This window comes from Athene cunicularia (genome assembly GCF_003259725.1).
Source record: "Athene cunicularia isolate RWA chromosome 13 unlocalized genomic scaffold, athCun1 chr13_part1, whole genome shotgun sequence".
NCBI lineage: Eukaryota > Metazoa > Chordata > Aves > Strigiformes > Strigidae > Athene > Athene cunicularia.
In genome coordinates, this window is record NW_020799117.1 from 19,736,799 (window position 1) to 19,754,526 (window position 17,728).

General features: G+C 55.8%; 1 protein-coding gene across 1 annotated transcript in view; it reads right to left on the minus strand.

Annotated features, from left to right (window-relative positions):
* Positions 1-16,251, minus strand: part of PCDH1 (protocadherin 1) — a 46,243-nt gene extending 29,992 nt beyond the window's left edge. Inside the window, exons 1-2 of the mRNA XM_026857971.1 lie at positions 15,407-16,251; positions 11,609-13,801 (exon numbers count right to left, since the gene is read on the minus strand). Coding sequence (XP_026713772.1) covers positions 11,609-13,801; positions 15,407-16,204 — 2,991 coding nt within the window. The 5' untranslated portion in view covers positions 16,205-16,251. The remainder of the gene's footprint in view (positions 1-11,608; positions 13,802-15,406) is intronic.
* Positions 16,252-17,728: the final 1,477 nt, after the last annotated feature.

Consider the following 17,728-nt stretch of genomic DNA (forward strand, 5'->3'; position numbering starts at 1 on the left):
ATTGCTCCTCGCTCTATCCCTTTCCAGTTTCACAGATCCGTGCTGCATCCTGCTCCGCTGTGTCCTCTGCGAGCTGCAGCGTGCGAGTACGTGCAGCCCGTCCTCCTGCAGACTCCGGGCAGGTCGGGCCAGCTTTGCTGCCCTTCTCTGTGCCTGTTCCAGCTCCGCTACAGCCCTTCTGCAGCAGGGAAGGCAGGGTCACACATACGGTTCTAGTTTTGGGGCTTTGACAGTAGCAGAGACTTGCTCTGATGAGAAATTTTCTCGGGGTCTCCTCAACAGCCATCCCCAGCCTGTCTGGTTCTGGTTGCACACCCCAAAACCCTCCAACACCAGTGCCTGCCAAGGGGCTGCTCCATCCTGATGCCCTCTACCATGAGGATTCCCATCCCATGGATGCTGGAAGGGTACTAAGGGGACCCCCTCCCTCCTCAGCCCCACTCAGCTTCCTCCTGCCTCTTCCCTTCATCACAAACATCTCCAGCTCTCATCGAGGCTGCACCAAGCTGATTGTCCTTGCTAAACCCAGAGAAAACAACTCAGCCAAAATGGGAACAGTGCTGCAAGAGAACAGGGCTGTGGGGTGCTGCACCAGATCCCGTCAAAACACACAGCATAACCCCTGCGCAGATGGCATGGACCAAGTGGCAGGAGATGCAGTTCCATCTGATAGACCAGAAACTGTGCTGTTCACAAAGGAAACCTTAAAATCCACCCCGGGCAGCCTTTTCCTGCTGACAGCAATGGTGCAGTGCAACAGCCCCCCAGAGGTGAGTCACCCTGCTCCCCCCCGAGCGCCGATTAATTCTGGAGTGATGGAAATATCAAAATTGTTAACTACCTCGCTGCTGATCTGAAAGGAGGATCCACGGCTAATGGGTTTATCTGGCAGCTTCCAATTGCTCCTGCACCTCCCCACATGCCAGAAGCCTCAACGGCCTTTCAGCCAGCTGCCAAAGGAGCTTGCTTCCCCAACAGCCGCCACAATGCAGCAACTCACAGGGCTGAAAGTGAAAGGCAATGTCAGACCCAATGCCCAGAATATAAAAATAAGTGACAAGGGAGCCATTGTAGCACATGAGTTAGTCAACTTCAGATTAATTCATGAACCCTTCTCTTTTACAAACCAACCTGGAGCTATGCAACATCCCTGGTTACTGAAAAAATAAAAAATTTTTAAAATCCCAGGGACTATGCCCCAAACTACGCAGATCCAGCTTTTCATGTACAGAGGCTTTGCTGCATGTGGGAATTATTTTATTTGCTAGCGTCATGTCTGGAGTGGAGCACGGCTCCAGCGCAATGCAACACAAGCTTCGGAGCAGGAGGCTGAGGGGAATATTATGCCCGTGGAAACCAGGGCAAGCCTCGAGGAAAGCTGGACCTGAATTGACAAGAACTATCCAGGGCAATGTTCTAGCTCTAGGAAACGGGACACAAGCTCCGCTCATGATTGTAAGCAGTCGATCATTTTACAGCTTATCTGAACAACAGCATGTGCTTCTGCTGGTGTTTTGGGGTGAGGACAGAGCTAGAGCAGATAGCTCTTCTCATCCCTTCCCGTGCTACCCCAGCAGCACACTGTCTGCCTGCTGAACTGCCTTTTGGAGAAGAAACCTCCCAAGAGCATCTCCCCACTCCTCCTGCACCCACCCTCACGCCCAGGTCTGCCAAACTTGCTCATGATGTGAAGAGCTCACAATGTTACGTGGCACCAGGCAGAGCAGCGTGATAAGGGACAGTGTTTGTGTATGAACAGCAAAGGCAAATGCTGCCCTGGCTTGGTGTCAGCCTCCTGGCACCTACGGTAACCCTCTGCCTCTCAAGGACTGCACTTCTCCCTCCTGTGCCCCTCTGGTCCCCTTTGTGGTCTGAGGATCCTGCCTGCCCCAGAGGTTCCTCCCTGCCCTGACACAGCATCTCCAGGTCCAGATTTTCAGAGGCACAAGGGCTATCACTTCATAAAGTGGACCAAACCACACCAGAGCTGCAGTTCCCAGCAGTACTAGATGGCTCCCCTTCAGCACAAAATGAAGGAACTGAGGAAAGAGCTGTTGCAGAGCAAGGGAACAGGTCCCAGGGACTCTGCCTGCTTTAGACAAGGGAGGGATGGAGCAACCAGGCAGGACAACTACCTGCCTGGAGCTCCAGCCAGCACAGACAAGAGAGGAAGGTAGGTAAACCCAGCTCTAAGAAAAAGTGTGGTCTATGCATGCCTGTAAGACCCCTCCTTCATCAAAAAACAAGTTCAGGCCTTCCCAAAACTTTGTCATTGGAGGTGGTGTCTCCAACCAAGCACTGATAATTCCACGCAGGACTACTAGTAGACTTAAAGGTCCAGTTTTCTGATCTAGCAGTCTGATGATTTGCTAGTGTCACCTCCATCACACCTACTGTGGTTGCACAAGGCTGCAGCAACGGGGCTGACAGTTCTGGTTCATCTGATGTTCATGAGGTCTTGTTTGATGGCTGCGCTCTGCTCACAGATCCTTGTGTCTATCCCCATCCCAGTGTCTGAAGTGAGGGTTGTTCCCAACAATCCTTTAGCTCTCTCACAGTTGACAAATGAAGCTACAGAATGAATCCACAGCTCGAGGAAAGACACACAGGAATCCATGTGAATCACACCTCCCAAAACCAGATATTCTCTGAAAAGCAACTGCTCACTCTTCAAAGTGGCTCTTCCCATGGCTTCCTTTGCTGACAATTAGCAAGTGCTGACCTTGCAGATACAAGAGAGGTGCTACAAGTCCTGCTGAAATAATGATAGCAGAACAGCCATCCTAAAATGGACATCAGATCCCGAGGCACTATTTAATGAATAAATCTGGATAAAATGTGGACTGACTCCACATAGGTGCCTGAAGCCTCCTGAAATTTGCATGATGCTCAAAGAAGCCGCCAAAGCCTGGTGCCAACCTGCCTGGTCAGATCAAATTTATCTAACTCATAGCAAGATCTAGCACAATTAGAAACCCATTTAGACAGCCTCAGGACAGAGACTGCCTAACCTCTCAGCCTATCAGAGCTCTGAGCCCATCAAGGATGTGCAATTTGGCTTTTCCTTGGTTGAAATGAAGACTGGAACGGAAAATATGGAAATAAATCATCTGAAGGGTGAATCATAAAAATCTAAAGGGGTCATAATCTTTAAGGAATAATGTCTAAATTGGACTGACCGTGGTGTCCTGAAATGTCTATCACCTTCAAGCTGACAATAGAGCCATTTTGTAGATAGCTGGTATAGAGCAGAAATTGCTCGGGACACAGAAGGAGGTCTCATAATCACATTAAAACCATCTGAAGATCCCAGGGAGAAAAAGGTTCCAGGACTGGGAGTAACACTTGAATAAAGCCCTTGAGGAATCCAACAGCTGTAGAGTGGGAAAATAATGCTGGGAAAATAATGAGCTAATCTGGCTTTCAGTTGCACCCAGTGGAGCTGACAGATAGCACTGAAAACTCTGGGGAGGGCAGGGGGTCCCAAGCCATAGACTCAGGACTCTAAAAAAAAGATATAACCAGGAATGCTTCAACGGAAGGCTTTGCATGGAAAAAATGTCAATTCATTGAAATCAAATCATTTTTCAAGGGAGTTTCTTGTTTCAAAGTTGGGGCAGGGGGGATATCTTTGCTGACATGTAAAAATGAAAAAATGATGCTCTTGCAAATGTAACTTTCACTTTAGAATTCAAGCCAAGTATTAATTATGAAGCTAAATTTAAAAGGGCCAGTCAGAATCGTGCCTTTAGAAATTATTAGGAAAAAAATATATATATTTATACATCTATATCCGTTGGCTTGAACCAAAATAGAAAAAAAAAAAGTCAATTCTTGCTGATTTGTTTTCAAATTGAAAATTTTCCTCTGATGGCAACCCTGTTTTCTAACCACTGCTATTTCCATAGGCAAAGGGCAGAAGCTTTTCCTGTTTGATTAAGGTATTGTGTTTATTCCGTAAGTCTGTGCACCAACACACTCTAGACATTAGCAGAGTCCTCACTTTAGTGGTCTGCAACCAACCTGCACCTAACGATGAATGATGATACTGGGTAAGACAAGCCTTCATTTGGAGAGATCAAACAGGTAAGACAAGTAATACTGTAAGGCTTGTTAAGGCCACTTGTCTTGCCTGCACTGGTCTGGCACTACAGCTCTTGCTGGCACACGAGCCATGGTATGGATGAGCTGAGGACAGCTTTCTGTTACCCTATCCTCAAATCCCGGGTGAGCTGTCGAGTCCTTGGGCCAGACCTTGCAGATTGTGGCTCAAGAAAAATTTCCTGAACATTAGAGAAAATTTCTGACTCTCTTCTCTGGGCAAAAGACATCCTGATAGTCCCTAATAAACTGTGATCTACTTGAAATCCTCTGAAAAATAAAACAGCCCAAGCTCCTCCAGGCACTCCCAGGGCCTTGAATCACACCACCCCAAAAGGTCTTGCCCAGACTGAATAATAATGAAGGGCTCTTCAAACATCTGAAATACTGATTTTGCTTTCTACTAGGCTTGAGTGCTTTTGATGAAGAAGCAGAAAGATTAACAGATTAGTGTAAGAGGAACATCAGACATCACATTAGCAAGACATTTAGAGCACAATCTCAGTCCGGAGCTCAGACAAGAAGTTCCCCCACAGCAGGGAGGGATATCTGTCAGAGCCTCACCGGCAGCAGCTTTGCAGCTGCTCAGGAGCACAAGGGAGTTTGGAGCATGTGAAAACCAGGCCACGTGGGAGCTAAATAGCTCCAGGCTTTCAGGTTGCTCGGGCCTTTAGAGATGTCTCAGAGGAGCTGAATCAGGGCACTCTGCTCTGACAACTTCGGAGCAGGATCAGTTCCAAGGGAGAGGCGGTGATTCGCTGCACTCCCAAAATGATGGCTCTAAAGCCAGCTCTGATGAAACCTGCCAAGATCTGCGGCTGCCCAGCCATGCCATGTTTAGATAGTAGATCAGGAGGCCGGTATTTTGCAAGTGAAGAGGTGCTCAAAAGGGTGTTTACCTCCCAGGGCAGGGGCATCTTTAGGGATCTTTGGACAGGATCCACCAGGCATGACTGTGAATGCCAAAATGTATGTAAATTATGAGATAATGTATAAGGTTTCTCCTGCCCTCCTAGCAGGTCACTGCCACAAACCTACTCTCTCACCCACTCTTTCCTGTGAGCATCTGAAGGAGTGAGGCAGCAAACAGCTTACACCACCGGACGACATTGATGCAAAACAACTGAGATGTTTTTAAGGGATCTTGGGGAGTTGTTTTTCTATTCCTTTGTCTGACCTCCTACTCCTCGTGTGCTCTCAACCACAGGGTTGAGTCGGGAACCCCATGAGATAAAGAAACCTATACTGCTGGTGGGATATGGAAAGCAGGTCCTCAAGGGTGCAGACTGAAACCTCCAGAAAAGTCCAGAAAGACAGAAGACAAGGTCAATGGGGGACCTACTGGGGGAGGCTGAGTGGGTCTGAGTCACAGGTGACCCTGGCTCCCAGAGGTGAAACCAAGACCAAGCTCCACCCTGGTTGGACTGATGGACACTGCAGCACATCAGTGGTGGTAAGGAGGGAGGGACCAAGGTGCCAGATGTGGCCTGTGCCCCTGCAGCCAGGCTCACTCATGTTTTCTGCCTCAGCCAAGTAGACTATGTCCTTCCTGGGGCACTGAAGGAGCAGGGGATTGTGGGAAGAGTCCCTTTTGGAGTAATCTCCATTGACCATCTTGGTTTCTCCAAAGAGCAGAGCCTGGGTTGTGTAACTGCAGCTTGGCTTGCAGGGCAGTAGGTAGGAGCACAGCTCTCCTATGAGATGGGCTGTGCCTGGGGTTTCATGGGCAGGTGCTCTCACACAACAGGTATGCATGGGGATGGAGGGTGGAGGGGAGGAAGGTGCTTTGGGCTTGGCACAGGGCTCAGCTCCAGGGGCAGCGTTCAAAAGAACATTCTGGCAAGAGAGAGATTTGGCAGGGTACCATGGCGGCTGGATGTCCAAGACCCCACAACCCATGAAGGGGAGCTCCCGCTCTTTGTCACCCACCCCAGCACGGCCCCACGTGAGTCAGCCCCTGCACAGTTGCACAGCTCTTGCACACAATTCACACCGGGGGCCCTGAGTGGACACCAGCTCCAGGGACACAAGCACACATGATCCACCTCTTCACTGCTGTCTCACACCCCACCGGGACTGCCCTCCCCACCTTGGGTTGACATGGTTCCCAGGGACAGAGTCCTTCAGTGTCCCTTTGTTCCACCCATCCTTTAGCCCTTGCTCTCCCCCGCAACACCCCACCCCATCCTGACCTACATCAAGCACCCTCTCATTACCCCAGCCCCTCTCCAATCAGTCCCAGAACATCCCACCTCTGTCCTCACCCAGGAGCACCCCACCCTCCACGCCCTCCAGCTCCAACCCCCCCTCCGCCCTTTATCCCATCCATGGCCTCCTGGCTGCTCTCTGGGTGGAGGGCCCATGAAGTGCCTGGGGACACACCCCAGTGCAGCACCGGGTTTTGCCCCAGGATTTGGGTGACAGATTTAGCAGGCTGCAGGGCTGGGCCCCACTCCAGGCTGGTCTGTGCGCGCAGAGAACAGCACTGCAGCTGAGAGCCCGGCCGAGCGGGCAGAGCAGTGCTGGGAATATCAATCAGTGCAGCTTAGACTGGGCGGCTGCCCACACAGCCAGCGCTTTCATCGCACAGAGGATCCACAGCTCGGCTGTCGAAGCCAGCCGGGGACTCAGCCCTGTTCTGCAGAGGGCTCAGCATCTCTCTGTGCTGGGGCCAGCAGACAGCTGGTCAGGAGAGACCAATGAGGAGGGGAAGCAACAAGGAAGGGCAAGGTCACTGCCCAAGCAGAGCAGGGGGAGAGATGGGGAGAGAGGGATGGAGAGGAGCAGATATTATTGTGAAAGAAAAGAGGTGAGAGTCGGGGGGGAGAAGAAGTCCACCAGATCCAAGCTAGGGAAGCCCCCATGCTCACCACAGACCACCCCTGGCTCCAAGGGCATCAGGCAGGGAGAGCTTGAGGGTCTGAGAAAACGAAGAGGAAGGCAGGGAGGAAGAAGCAGCATCTGGCTCAGCAGGCTGGACAAAGGGGAACCAGCCAGAGCTGCAAGCCACCCAGGGCAGCCCAGCCCCATGTGAGGAGCCCCAGGCAGGTAGTACAGGCTGGGTGAGCCTTCAAGGAAGCAAAGAATGAGGTCCCAAGTGCTGGTGTGGCCAGGGACTGTCAGGCAGGAGAGAGTCAATGCTCTCTTCGATGGGATCGGGACAGTAAGTGCCACCACCTCCTTGCAGACATGCTGCTTACAGAGGAGTCATCACCGGCCCAAGGCTGCACGCTATGCACACCCTGCTATCACCTCCCGCTGTGTGCAGGCTGTGTACACCCCACTGCCACCGCTCTGCACAGTACAGCTTGCACACAACCCTGTGCCACCTCTCCCATGGTACCGGCTGTGTAACCCCTCTGTGCCTCGTCCCGCGGCAGTACAGGCTGCATGTACCCCACTGCCACCTCCTCCGGGGACAGGTTGTACCCCTCCCTGTGCCACCTCTTCGTGGAGGAGAGACTGGCTGCACCCCCTCACATCACCTACCAGTGCCACACAGCCCAGACACATGCCTCCGCTACCCCCTGCCACAGAGACCACGCACCCCTCCATGCCACCCCTGCGAGGGGGACAGGCTGTGAGCACCCTGCTGTCACCTCCCACACCCATAGAGCGGGCTGAGTACACCCCGCTGTCACCTCCCCTGCCGCACAGCCTGCGCACACCCACGTTGCCTCTGGCTGTACAGGCCAGGCTGTACTGTGGGGCTGCTCACCTACTGTGGCTAAAGCTCTTCATTTTGAGGTCCCGAGTGCCCCACGGTGCTCCCCCAGGCATAGGCACCCCTCCCTGCCATAAACCCAAGTCCCCCAGCACAGACATGCCAGGAATCACTGCACATTCCTGCCTTGCTTGTGGGGGTCTCAGCATGCTCATCAACTCCCCAGAAGCCATCACGGTGTATGACCCACCCCAGCTCCCACAAGCATCCCACTGATGCTCACAAGCCACTGTGCATCCATAGTTGTTTTGTAGAGCCCAGCTGCTCTCCCCAGCACAGCCAGGGCTCAGCCCCAACCCTGCGGCCTCCAGGACCTCATTGACACGCTCCCTCATTTGGTCTAGGCATGCCAGAGCCAAACCTGAACGAAATGCAATTGATCCCAGGAGCAGGAGCTGATTTGCAGTGCCTGGGAGCTCCTGCCAGCATAGTGTCTTTCTGAAACTGGGGAAAAACAGGGCAGGTCCCCCATGAACCCTCAGCTCCATCTGCAGCTCGTTGCTGGATCCATTTATCAGCTCATTCCACGTGAACGACCTTGAGAAAATCCACTGACCCAGGACAGTAAGACTTTCCCAGACATCTGCCGACACCTAAACCGGCAATTTATGAAGACTCTTAAGCTAAATTCTAAAACAAGACAATTTCATTTTTGTCCATTACAGGTACAATATTCCTCTTATCCGCCCCCCGCAGAGACTAATTAATACTGCACGGTGCTCCTGAGCCTGCAGGCAGGTGCAGGCACCTCTGCTGAGCTCGCAGGAGCACGCTGAAGTTAACACCACTCCAGCCAGTTTCTCAGGTGGTGGGGGACTGCAAGGACCCGAGGCAGTCTTAAACTTGTCAGCCAGGAAAGGATGTAGCATAGCTTCCCCCCTCCCCCCACTTTTTGTAAAAAAGCCCCAAAGGACAGAGCCTGGGAGACTGTCACAGGAAAGAGATGTTCCCCATGTCAGCATCTGAGAGGCTGCATTCTCACCCCAGGTTCATCAAAGAGCTGCCAAGGACAAGAAAGGAAGGGAAACTTCCCTCAGAAAGTTCCCAAAGGGAAGCAGATAGCAATGCTGAGCCAAGCCCCCAGACTGCCCTGCCCAGCCCTGCAGGGACTAGTTATTTAGGTGGTTGCTGGTGTCTCCTTTACATCTCTGCAGCCATCGCATCTCCCCGCAGGTCTCAGCCCTGCCTGCCTAGGAGGCCCAGACACTTCCTGGACGGTTCAAGATAAAACCTTATGCTGTTAGCAAAACAAACTAGGAGGCTGTGAGAGCCAAGGCTGGCACAGGGCTGAAACCACCGAAGCCAGAACCACTGGTTTCCCCGGATGATCTAATCTCTCCCAGCGCCAGAGCTCCTCTTCTCCAGCAGTCTGGTGCGGCCAGTTGGAGCCTCTGGGAAAGAGGTGAAGCTGGTGTGATGGGCACAAGGATGTCTGCCCCAGTTTGAAAGAAAAACCATGAGAAAGAGGAAGGGGTGGCCAGGGAGGGGGTCCCTGAGATGTGATGCTTGCCTGGAGGGAGGGGGGTGCAGGACGGCCTCATCCAGAGCCTGGGGAAGGGGCACTGCGCTACTTCTGCCTACCAGGATTCATTCCTCTCTCCAGCCTGCTAGAGACAAGAGCCTGAGCCAAGACCCAGAGCAGCAGCATCGACCCCAACCTGCCCACCAGGAGGGGCAGAGCCATCTTTATGGGGAGCGTGGCCGCCTGACTTCATCGCCGTCCCACAGCCCTGCTGCCACCAGCCTGCCTGGGAGGACCTCTCCTTCACTGCAAAGGTGCCCACTGCATCCCGGGGTGGGGGGAGCACCTTGCTCTGTGTGCTCCCCCCACCGCTGCTGACACATCGAGGCTCCATCTGCAACCGCGTCCTCATTCCAGATCTGTGGCGGGTGAGAGGCAGACATCTTCCAGCCCTCACTGACAGGATTTGGGTCATGCTAGCCAGGCACTGTGCGGCAGGGATCTGTTCCTCCATGCGCTGGCTTTGGGACATGAGTGGGTCTCAAAAGGACAGGAGGATGAACCAGGAGACACTATGCAGGGAGATGTTGGGGTAGAAGAAAGCCAGGCTGGCTGGTCAGACTGCCTCCACGTCCACACATGTACATGTGTGTGTGTATGCACATGCATGTGTTGTGAACTATGTCCCGGAGGAAGCCGTCTCCTTAGAGGGCCAGGCAGTGACTGGAGATGGGAGATGTCAATCTGGAGAGCTGGGTCAGTACCATGAGGCCTCTGGACTGGCCACACTGGGGCATGGTAGAGGGCTTGTGGAAATGGCTGGCCCACAGAAGCATCACTTCTGGGAACTGTGGGGCCTGGGTGCTCTGGTGGCCAAGGACGTGGAAAATATGCCTGGGAAATTGCTGGGAGCAAGAGCATCTTCAGGGGTAGGAGGGAAAATAAGGCACAACCGGTCAAAAATAGAAAACTTTATTGAAGTCAAATCCAACAGGGCAGCTGAGCTCAGCCCCACGGCAGGAGCCCAGCCTGCCGCTCACTGGGATACAAAGGGAGCAGGAGAATCCATAGGGCACAGAGGGTACAGCACGGTGGGGGAGTGGGTGGTCCTCACCCACGGAGCCCCAGGAAGAAGGCAAAGCCACAGGCACTCATCCCCCGTCTCCCTCCCTAGCTAGTTAAGGATAGACCCGACGGGTGCCAAAGCAGAAATGTGGTGCAAGCTAACTGGCCAGACAGCCAGAGGAAAGAGGGTCCTGCAAGCTCCTGGCTCATCCCACAACCTCCTGGGACAGCTCCAAGCTCCAGTGCACACCAGCAAGCAGCCTTTCCCAGTTGGCAGCCAAGACCTACCTCCACCCTGCCCCACAGGCAGCAGAAACCCCCAGCTAGACCAAGAGCAGTGACCCGACCGCAGCACGCAGCAGAGACCCCAGTGCTCCTCTCCACCAACCCTGAGCACGAGACCCAGCCCCGGCACACGACTGGATCCAGGCTGCCTGGAGGAAGAGCCCTGCCTGCCGGATCCGCTCCCCCCCCTCTGCAGTGGCTGCAGCACGGCTCCCGCAGAGCCGTAGCTCCGGGCCCGATGCTCGCACTAAGGGAAGCCTGGTTTTCACCGCACCAGCTATGGCAGAGGGCCCAAGCCTGGGGGAAGCCAGAGCCTGAGCCTGGGAAAAAGGCAGAGCTTTGCTCCTCCACCCAGCCCCACCTGCCTGGGCAGCCACAGTGGGTGCAGAACTCCCTTTCAGGCGGCTTTGCACAGGAATGGTGAAAAGTTCAGCCATACCAGCAGAGCTGGGCTGGCAACAGCCTTCCTCACTGCTCCCTGGACAGGGGCAGGGCTGGAAACTGCATGCCCAGAGCTGTGGCAGGAGCAGGACCAGTCTCTCCTCCCCACCAGTCAGCCCAAGTGGAGGGATGGGTGGGAGGGTTGTCACTGCCCTCCTGAGTGCTCGTAGAGCCAGTCCCTAAAGGGGAGCCAGGCAGGTGGGATTCCCTCCCTGGAGCTCCACATGCAGAGGCACAGGCATGCAGCGCCCTTCACATCACCATCACCCAGGGAGTGCCACCAGGACCCAGCCCCGGGCACTCTGACAAGAGCTCTGACAGTTTCTGGCCTCCCCCCTCCCGCACCACCCCATCCCCTCCCCACCCCATGACCAGGCTCCGTGGCTCGGCTCCGGGGTAGTCCTCCGCCAGCCCCCCAAGGCCACGCATGCAGGGCTTGGGCCAGTCCACGCTCATTCCCACACCTCTGTCCAGATGGCTCCCCGATGCAGGGGGGGGGCCGCTGCCGGCCTCAGGATGAGCTCTCCTACCTGCTTGTTGGTGTATTTCTGGGGATTGGTGCGGTAGCTGTAGTCCGAGTACTGCTCGGAGCCTGTCGAATTGTTGTCCCCGGTGCCAACAAAGGTGTTGGTGGCTGGCAGGTCCTGCACCACTTGGTGCTTCTTGGAGGCAGAGGGTGACTGAGGCTGCAGCTGGATGGAGGGCAATGGTGAGTTGGAGCGGTAGTGGCGACCCAGGTCTGGGCTGCCTGGCGGGTAGTTGAGGGGCAGATGGATTCGGGGGCTGTCACTGACAGAGTCGTTCATGAGGTTGAACTTGAGCGATTTCTGCAGCCCTGTCTCCTCTTCATCCTCTGTGGGCTTGGGTGGCTTCGGAGACTTGCTCTTCTTCACCTTGCTCTTGCTCTTACTACTCTTGCTGGCCTGCTTGGGTGCATACAGGTCCTTGGTCTCCTTCTTGCCTGCCTGGTAGCCACTCTTGGCTTCCCGCTGCCGGCAGTAGCGCACCAGGACGACCAGCACGATGACCAGGGTGACAGCCACAATGCCAGCAATGACACCGAAAAGGATGTTGCTTCGCTGCTTGCTGCGCTCGTATTCGGGGTCTCCAGCGATGTCTATGTCGAGCGGTGTGTCCAGGCTGTGCCCCACCAGCGTGTCCAGCAGCGTGCGGTTGGCCAGTGTCTCATTGACGTAGAAGTGCACCAGCGCCGTGCCATGCCGCGAGGGCTTGCCCTTGTCATTGACACGCACTACCAAGCGGTGCAGGCCATGGTGCTTGCGCAGGATCTCCTTCTCCAGGGTGATATCTCCACTGTGTGGGGAGATCTGGAAGAGCTCGAAGGGGTTGCCACCTGTGATGCTGTAGGTCAGCTCTGCATTGACACCAGAGTCAATGTCCTCTGCCTTGACCTTGCTCACCTGCTGACCAGGGCTGGTGTGGGGCAGGATGTGTTTGTAGGTGGCATTGGAGGGTGAAGTGATGAAGGGGGCATTATCATTCTCATCCAAGACGTTGATGGTCACCCCCACGTAGGCAGACCTGGGAGGATCCCCACCATCCACTGCCTTGAGTCGGAAAGTGTATGTGCTCTGCTGCTCCCGGTCAAAAGAGATGCTGGAGAGGATGGTGCCAGTGCCATTCTGGATGACAAAATCCCCATTGTCTTGCTCCACTGACAGCTGGATGCGGGCGTTTTCTCCTTTGTCAGCATCAATCACCGTCACCATGCCCACAGGGCTGAGGGGCGGCATGTTCTCCATCACTGAGAAGTTGTAGCCACTCAGCATGAACTTGGGGTCGTTGTCATTCCTGTCCATGACATTGATGGCCACAGACGCTGTGCCCTTGAGGCTGGGGCTGCCCTTGTCTGCCGCCACCACCAAGAACTCATAGCGCTCCCGCTGCTCTCGGTCCAGCACCGCCTTCACCCGGATCTCCCCAGAGTCGGGGTCAATGGTGAAGGAGCCCTTGGAAGAGGGGTCTGTTACCAGAGAGTAAACCAGCTTAGCGTTGGAGCCACTGTCAGCATCACTGGCACTCACCTCCATCACCAGGTCATCAGGCTCATTGTTCTCAGGGAAGGCCACCTCGGTGAAGCTCTGGCTGAAGACAGGAGCATTGTCATTCACATCCACCACCTGCACCTTCAAAGAGTTGGTGCTGGAGAGGGGTGGGTTCCCCGAGTCCACCGCCACAATCTCAATAGTGTACTCCTTCACTGACTCATAGTCCAGTGGCGTGGTGGTCTGTAGGAAATATTTCTTCTTGCTGTCGCTCCCTGTTTCACTAGCCTGCCGCAGCTGGAATGGGACATCACCAGCCACCACACAGGTCACCACGGCATTTTCACCCTCATCTCGGTCGGACACCTGCACCAAAGCCACTGCTGTCTCTACTGGCACATCCTCCGAGATATTTGCCATGCCATCCTGGTGGGTGACAAGCCCAATGCCTCGGATCTCTATGGAGGGTGCGTTGTCATTCATGTCCTTGATGGTGACCACCACCTGGGTGCGGGCACTCTTGGGGTTGGCACCCTTGTCCTTGGCCATGACGGAGAACTTGAGGATGTTGACATCCTCACGGTCGATGGGCCCCTGCACGGTGATAAGCCCCGTGGCGCGGTCCAGGCGCAGCAGCCGGCGCACCATGTCTGAGGCTTGGTGGAAAGAATAGTCAATTTCGGCATTGGCACCCTGGTCCGAGTCGTTAGCTTTCACCTGCAGGATGAGGGAGAAACAGTGAGCAGGAGGGGCAAGGCGGCATAAGCCCCTCCGCCAACTGCTGCGCTGCCTGCTTCAGGCTCCTCTGGGGACTGCTGGGGGGCAAAAACCAGGATTTCCTCTTCTGGGGCCAAGGACTATGGGGCAAAGAGCCTGGGACCGGCAGAGCAGCTGGGAGTGGCCCTCTAGCACAGAGGCTTTTCCTTGCTCTTCCAGCAAAACCGGCTGGGCCGGTTGGCCATGCTCCCCTCCTGGCCAGCTGCAGCACGCAGGGAATCCTCCAGGAACCCATGCGGCTGCGGGGAGACATGCTGTATGGAGTGATGTCTCCAGCTGTGCCTGCTCCGCAAAACCCTCCCCAAAGAGGGGTCTGAGCAGCTGCCTGGCCAAGGTAAGGATGAGGAGGAGGGGAAACGAGGGTGTGCAACGCTGTAGTAGCTCTATGCTGGCATTCAGGGATGCAGCCAAGCTGGGACTGGGGTTCCCTAAGCTCTGCATGGCACCAGTCATCCCTGCTCGCCTGTCAGGAGCTCTACATTCACATAAACCTGCCTCTACGCCTATTATTTGCTTTCTAAAGAAGATGAGGTTTGTCTAACATTTGCCTCCCTAATCGGCTCTCCGAGCAGCCTCTTCTCTGCACCATTTGCTGCTCCGCCGTTATCTTGCTCAGCAGATTTGGAAGGAGAACGAAAGTTGTTAAATGTAAATTCCACCTTTTACCTCCACTCACAAAAAAGGCGGAAGTCATTTTCCCCCTGAAAGATAAAAGCTGAGCAATGGCAGCAGCGGCGTCTCAGCCCATTCTCCTCCTGGCCGTGCGGCTCCCTTATCTGCTTCCAACTTCCATTCTCTTAACAGTGAAAAATGAATTCTTTAAAAATTCACATCAGAATTAGCAAGCAGATGAGAGCTGGCCGAGCTCCGCTTATTAAGATGGCAGCTGCAGATAAACAGATGTCGGCTACTATCATCTCAATGCCCCCTCCAAGCCAAATCCATGGAGATCCACCCCCTCGGGCTCCCTGGGCCAGTCTGTATTGCTGCCTGAGACGGGGCAGAGCCCCTGTCTCCTGCAGACAGCAAGGCCCTGGAGTCACGGGCAGCCCTCCTAGACAGGCAGCAGGGATGCTGCCTGCCCCCCATCTCCTGTGTGAGCCCGAGTTTCCATGGAGCAGCCATGGGAATGCAACTTATGAAAAGGTCTATGTCTTGTCTGCGGGCAGCATTGAGACTGGTCTGGCATGAAGCCAGACTCCCCATGGACCTCAGGTCCCAGCCCTCCCTGTAACCCAGAGCCTTGCTCTCACATACCCACCAGTCCTGCTGCTGCCCCTCAGTCGTGTCCTGCAGCCCCCACTCTGGCTGCACCGTCCCACACATCCTTTTCAACCTTGTTTTAGGAGATGTGACATCCCAGGGACCTGCCTGCCCACTGGCCCCGGGTGACACTGTGGGCTTTTAGGGCTTGCAGCCCTTCTAGGCTCCCTCCTCCCTTGAGGAACCATGGCAGCAAACCATCATATAAATGCTCCCCGGGTTATCCCTCCTGCAGCCAGGCAGAATGGGAGCTGGGGAAGACAAGAAAGCCCCTGCACTCACCTGGAGGACAGAGTGCCCCACAGGGCTGTTTTCAGAGAGCTCCGCCTCATACAGGGCCTTCTCAAACTTGGGTGCATTGTCATTCATGTCCAGGATGGTGATGCGAAGCAAGGCGCTGCTTGCCCGTGGCGGGTTGCCTCCATCCTGCACCTTGATGGTCAGATCGTAGGAGTCCCACTGCTCCCGGTCCAGGTTCCCCATGACGATCAGCTGCGGCTGCTTCTCATCCTGATCCTCTGCCACCTGCAGCCCAAAGAGCTCCTGCGCCTCCGGACCAGCCGTCAGCTCATAGGAGGCAACGCCATTGAGGCCCGAGTCCCGGTCCATGGCCAGGGGGATGGGGAAGAGTGTCCCAATGTTGGTGTTCTCGGGGATGGAGAGGGTGAGAACAGGCGAGGCAAAGTTTGGGGTGTTGTCATTGATATCGAGCACCTCTATCTGCCCTTCGAGCAGGCGTGGGCTGCTGTTCAAGATCAGGTCAGTGATGGACACTTCGAACTCCAGGAAGCAGGGCTGTCCGGGCAGGAGGTGCTGGCACTCACGCAAGCTCTCCCGGTCGATGGAGGTCTCTGTGGTGTAGATGTCCCCAGTCTTGCCGTCCACACGTAGGTATGGAGCTCCCACTTCCAGTTTGTAGAGGTGTCCCACATCTGGGAAGCCGTAGTCAGAGGCCAGGCTCCCTATGAGGGTGTTGGGGGGTTGTTCCTCCTGCACTTTGTAGACCACACGTGTCCCAGAGACCAGGGCAGGGAGCTGGAAGAGGAGCCACAGGCCCAGGCAGGACGCCAGCAGTTTCATCCTGCGCTGCAGGGGAGCTGCAAGGAGACACAGACACCGGAGGTTAGACAGCCCCAGGCCCCTGGGACCACTCCGCCTCAGCCCACCTCCCCGGTGTATGCTTCTGGGTGCACCCCCTGTGCCATGCAGGACTGCACATGGTCCCAAAGCAGCCCCCCAAAAGGAAGGGGCTTCAGGATCTTGCCAGGCAGAGCTGGCCCCTGCCATGGTCTCCTGGCAGCCTCCGCAAACAAGTGCCCAGGAGGACTGGTCCCGGCTTGCAAAGTTCCTGCAACGCCCTGCTCAAGGGAGCGACCCAGTCACTGAAACCTCAGCCCTGGCTTCCTGTCACTTGCAGGAAGCCACTCCTGCCACTGTCCACCCTCTTCGTCACCACGCAAACTGTAATTAGACCCAACGAGGCACACTAACAGGGTGGACAGCACGCAGCCTGCTGCCAGCAACCCGATGGGAGCCGGCCAGGCTCAGAGACAGCTTCTCACCACAGAAACACAGGAGCATTGTGTGCCACGCACTGCAGGGGCACTGCCTGCCACGCACGGCGGGGACACAGAGGCACTGCATGCATCTGCCAGCCCTGCAGAAACAGGAGCACCAAAAGGGGGCCAGGGGCTCTGCCTGCTCCGTAGGGGCGCAGGGCTGCCACCCATCTGGCACTGCAGGGACATGGGGCGCTGCCAGGACACGGAGCTACCTCCCATCCATCACTGCAGGGACACAGGGCACTGCCACGGCAGGGACAGAGCAGCACTGCCTTCCCTGCACTGCCGACCCAGCAGCACTGCCAGCCTCGCACTGCGAGGGATGAAGGCACCACCCACCCAGCACTGCAGGGATGCAGGAGCCCTGTGCATCATCCATCTTGCACTGCACGTGGGGCACTGCCACCCACCTGTGCCCCTCGCAGAAAGAGGGGCACTGCCCACCACTGTGTCAGAGGGACACGGGCTCACTGCCCACGCTGCACTGCAGCGCAGACCTCCCCCGTGGGGCAGACGCTGTGCTTCTCCACAGAGCAGTGGCACTGCACAGCCCCAGCACACTGCAATGGTAGGCACAGCATCTCCCCTCGGCTGCACAGTCACTAGGCAACCCCACACCCTGCGCCAGCAAATACTGTTCCCTTCGCTCACTGCAGACACACTGTTCCTTCCCATTCCCTCCCACTCCAGACTGGGACACTGCACGCACCCACTGGGTGCCCACCCTGCTCCGCAGGGGCAGCCCCACGCTGCCCACCCAGTGCCAACGTCCACCCCACCCGCTGCAGAGGCAGTGACACGAGTACTGCCCCCCTGCATTGCAGAGACGCACACTGCACACGCTGCACCGCAGGCACCCAGCCACTGGAAACCTCCTCCCAGTATGCACACACTGCAGAGGCAGTGCCAGGTGCACCACCAGCCCCATAGAGAATTTCCCCTTCTGCGCTGCCCACGTGCCCTGTCACCAAGCCCCTGCCTGGTGCTGTGCTTGGCCACCAGCTTTCCCGTCCCCCACTTTCCATTCTGGGAACACACCTTC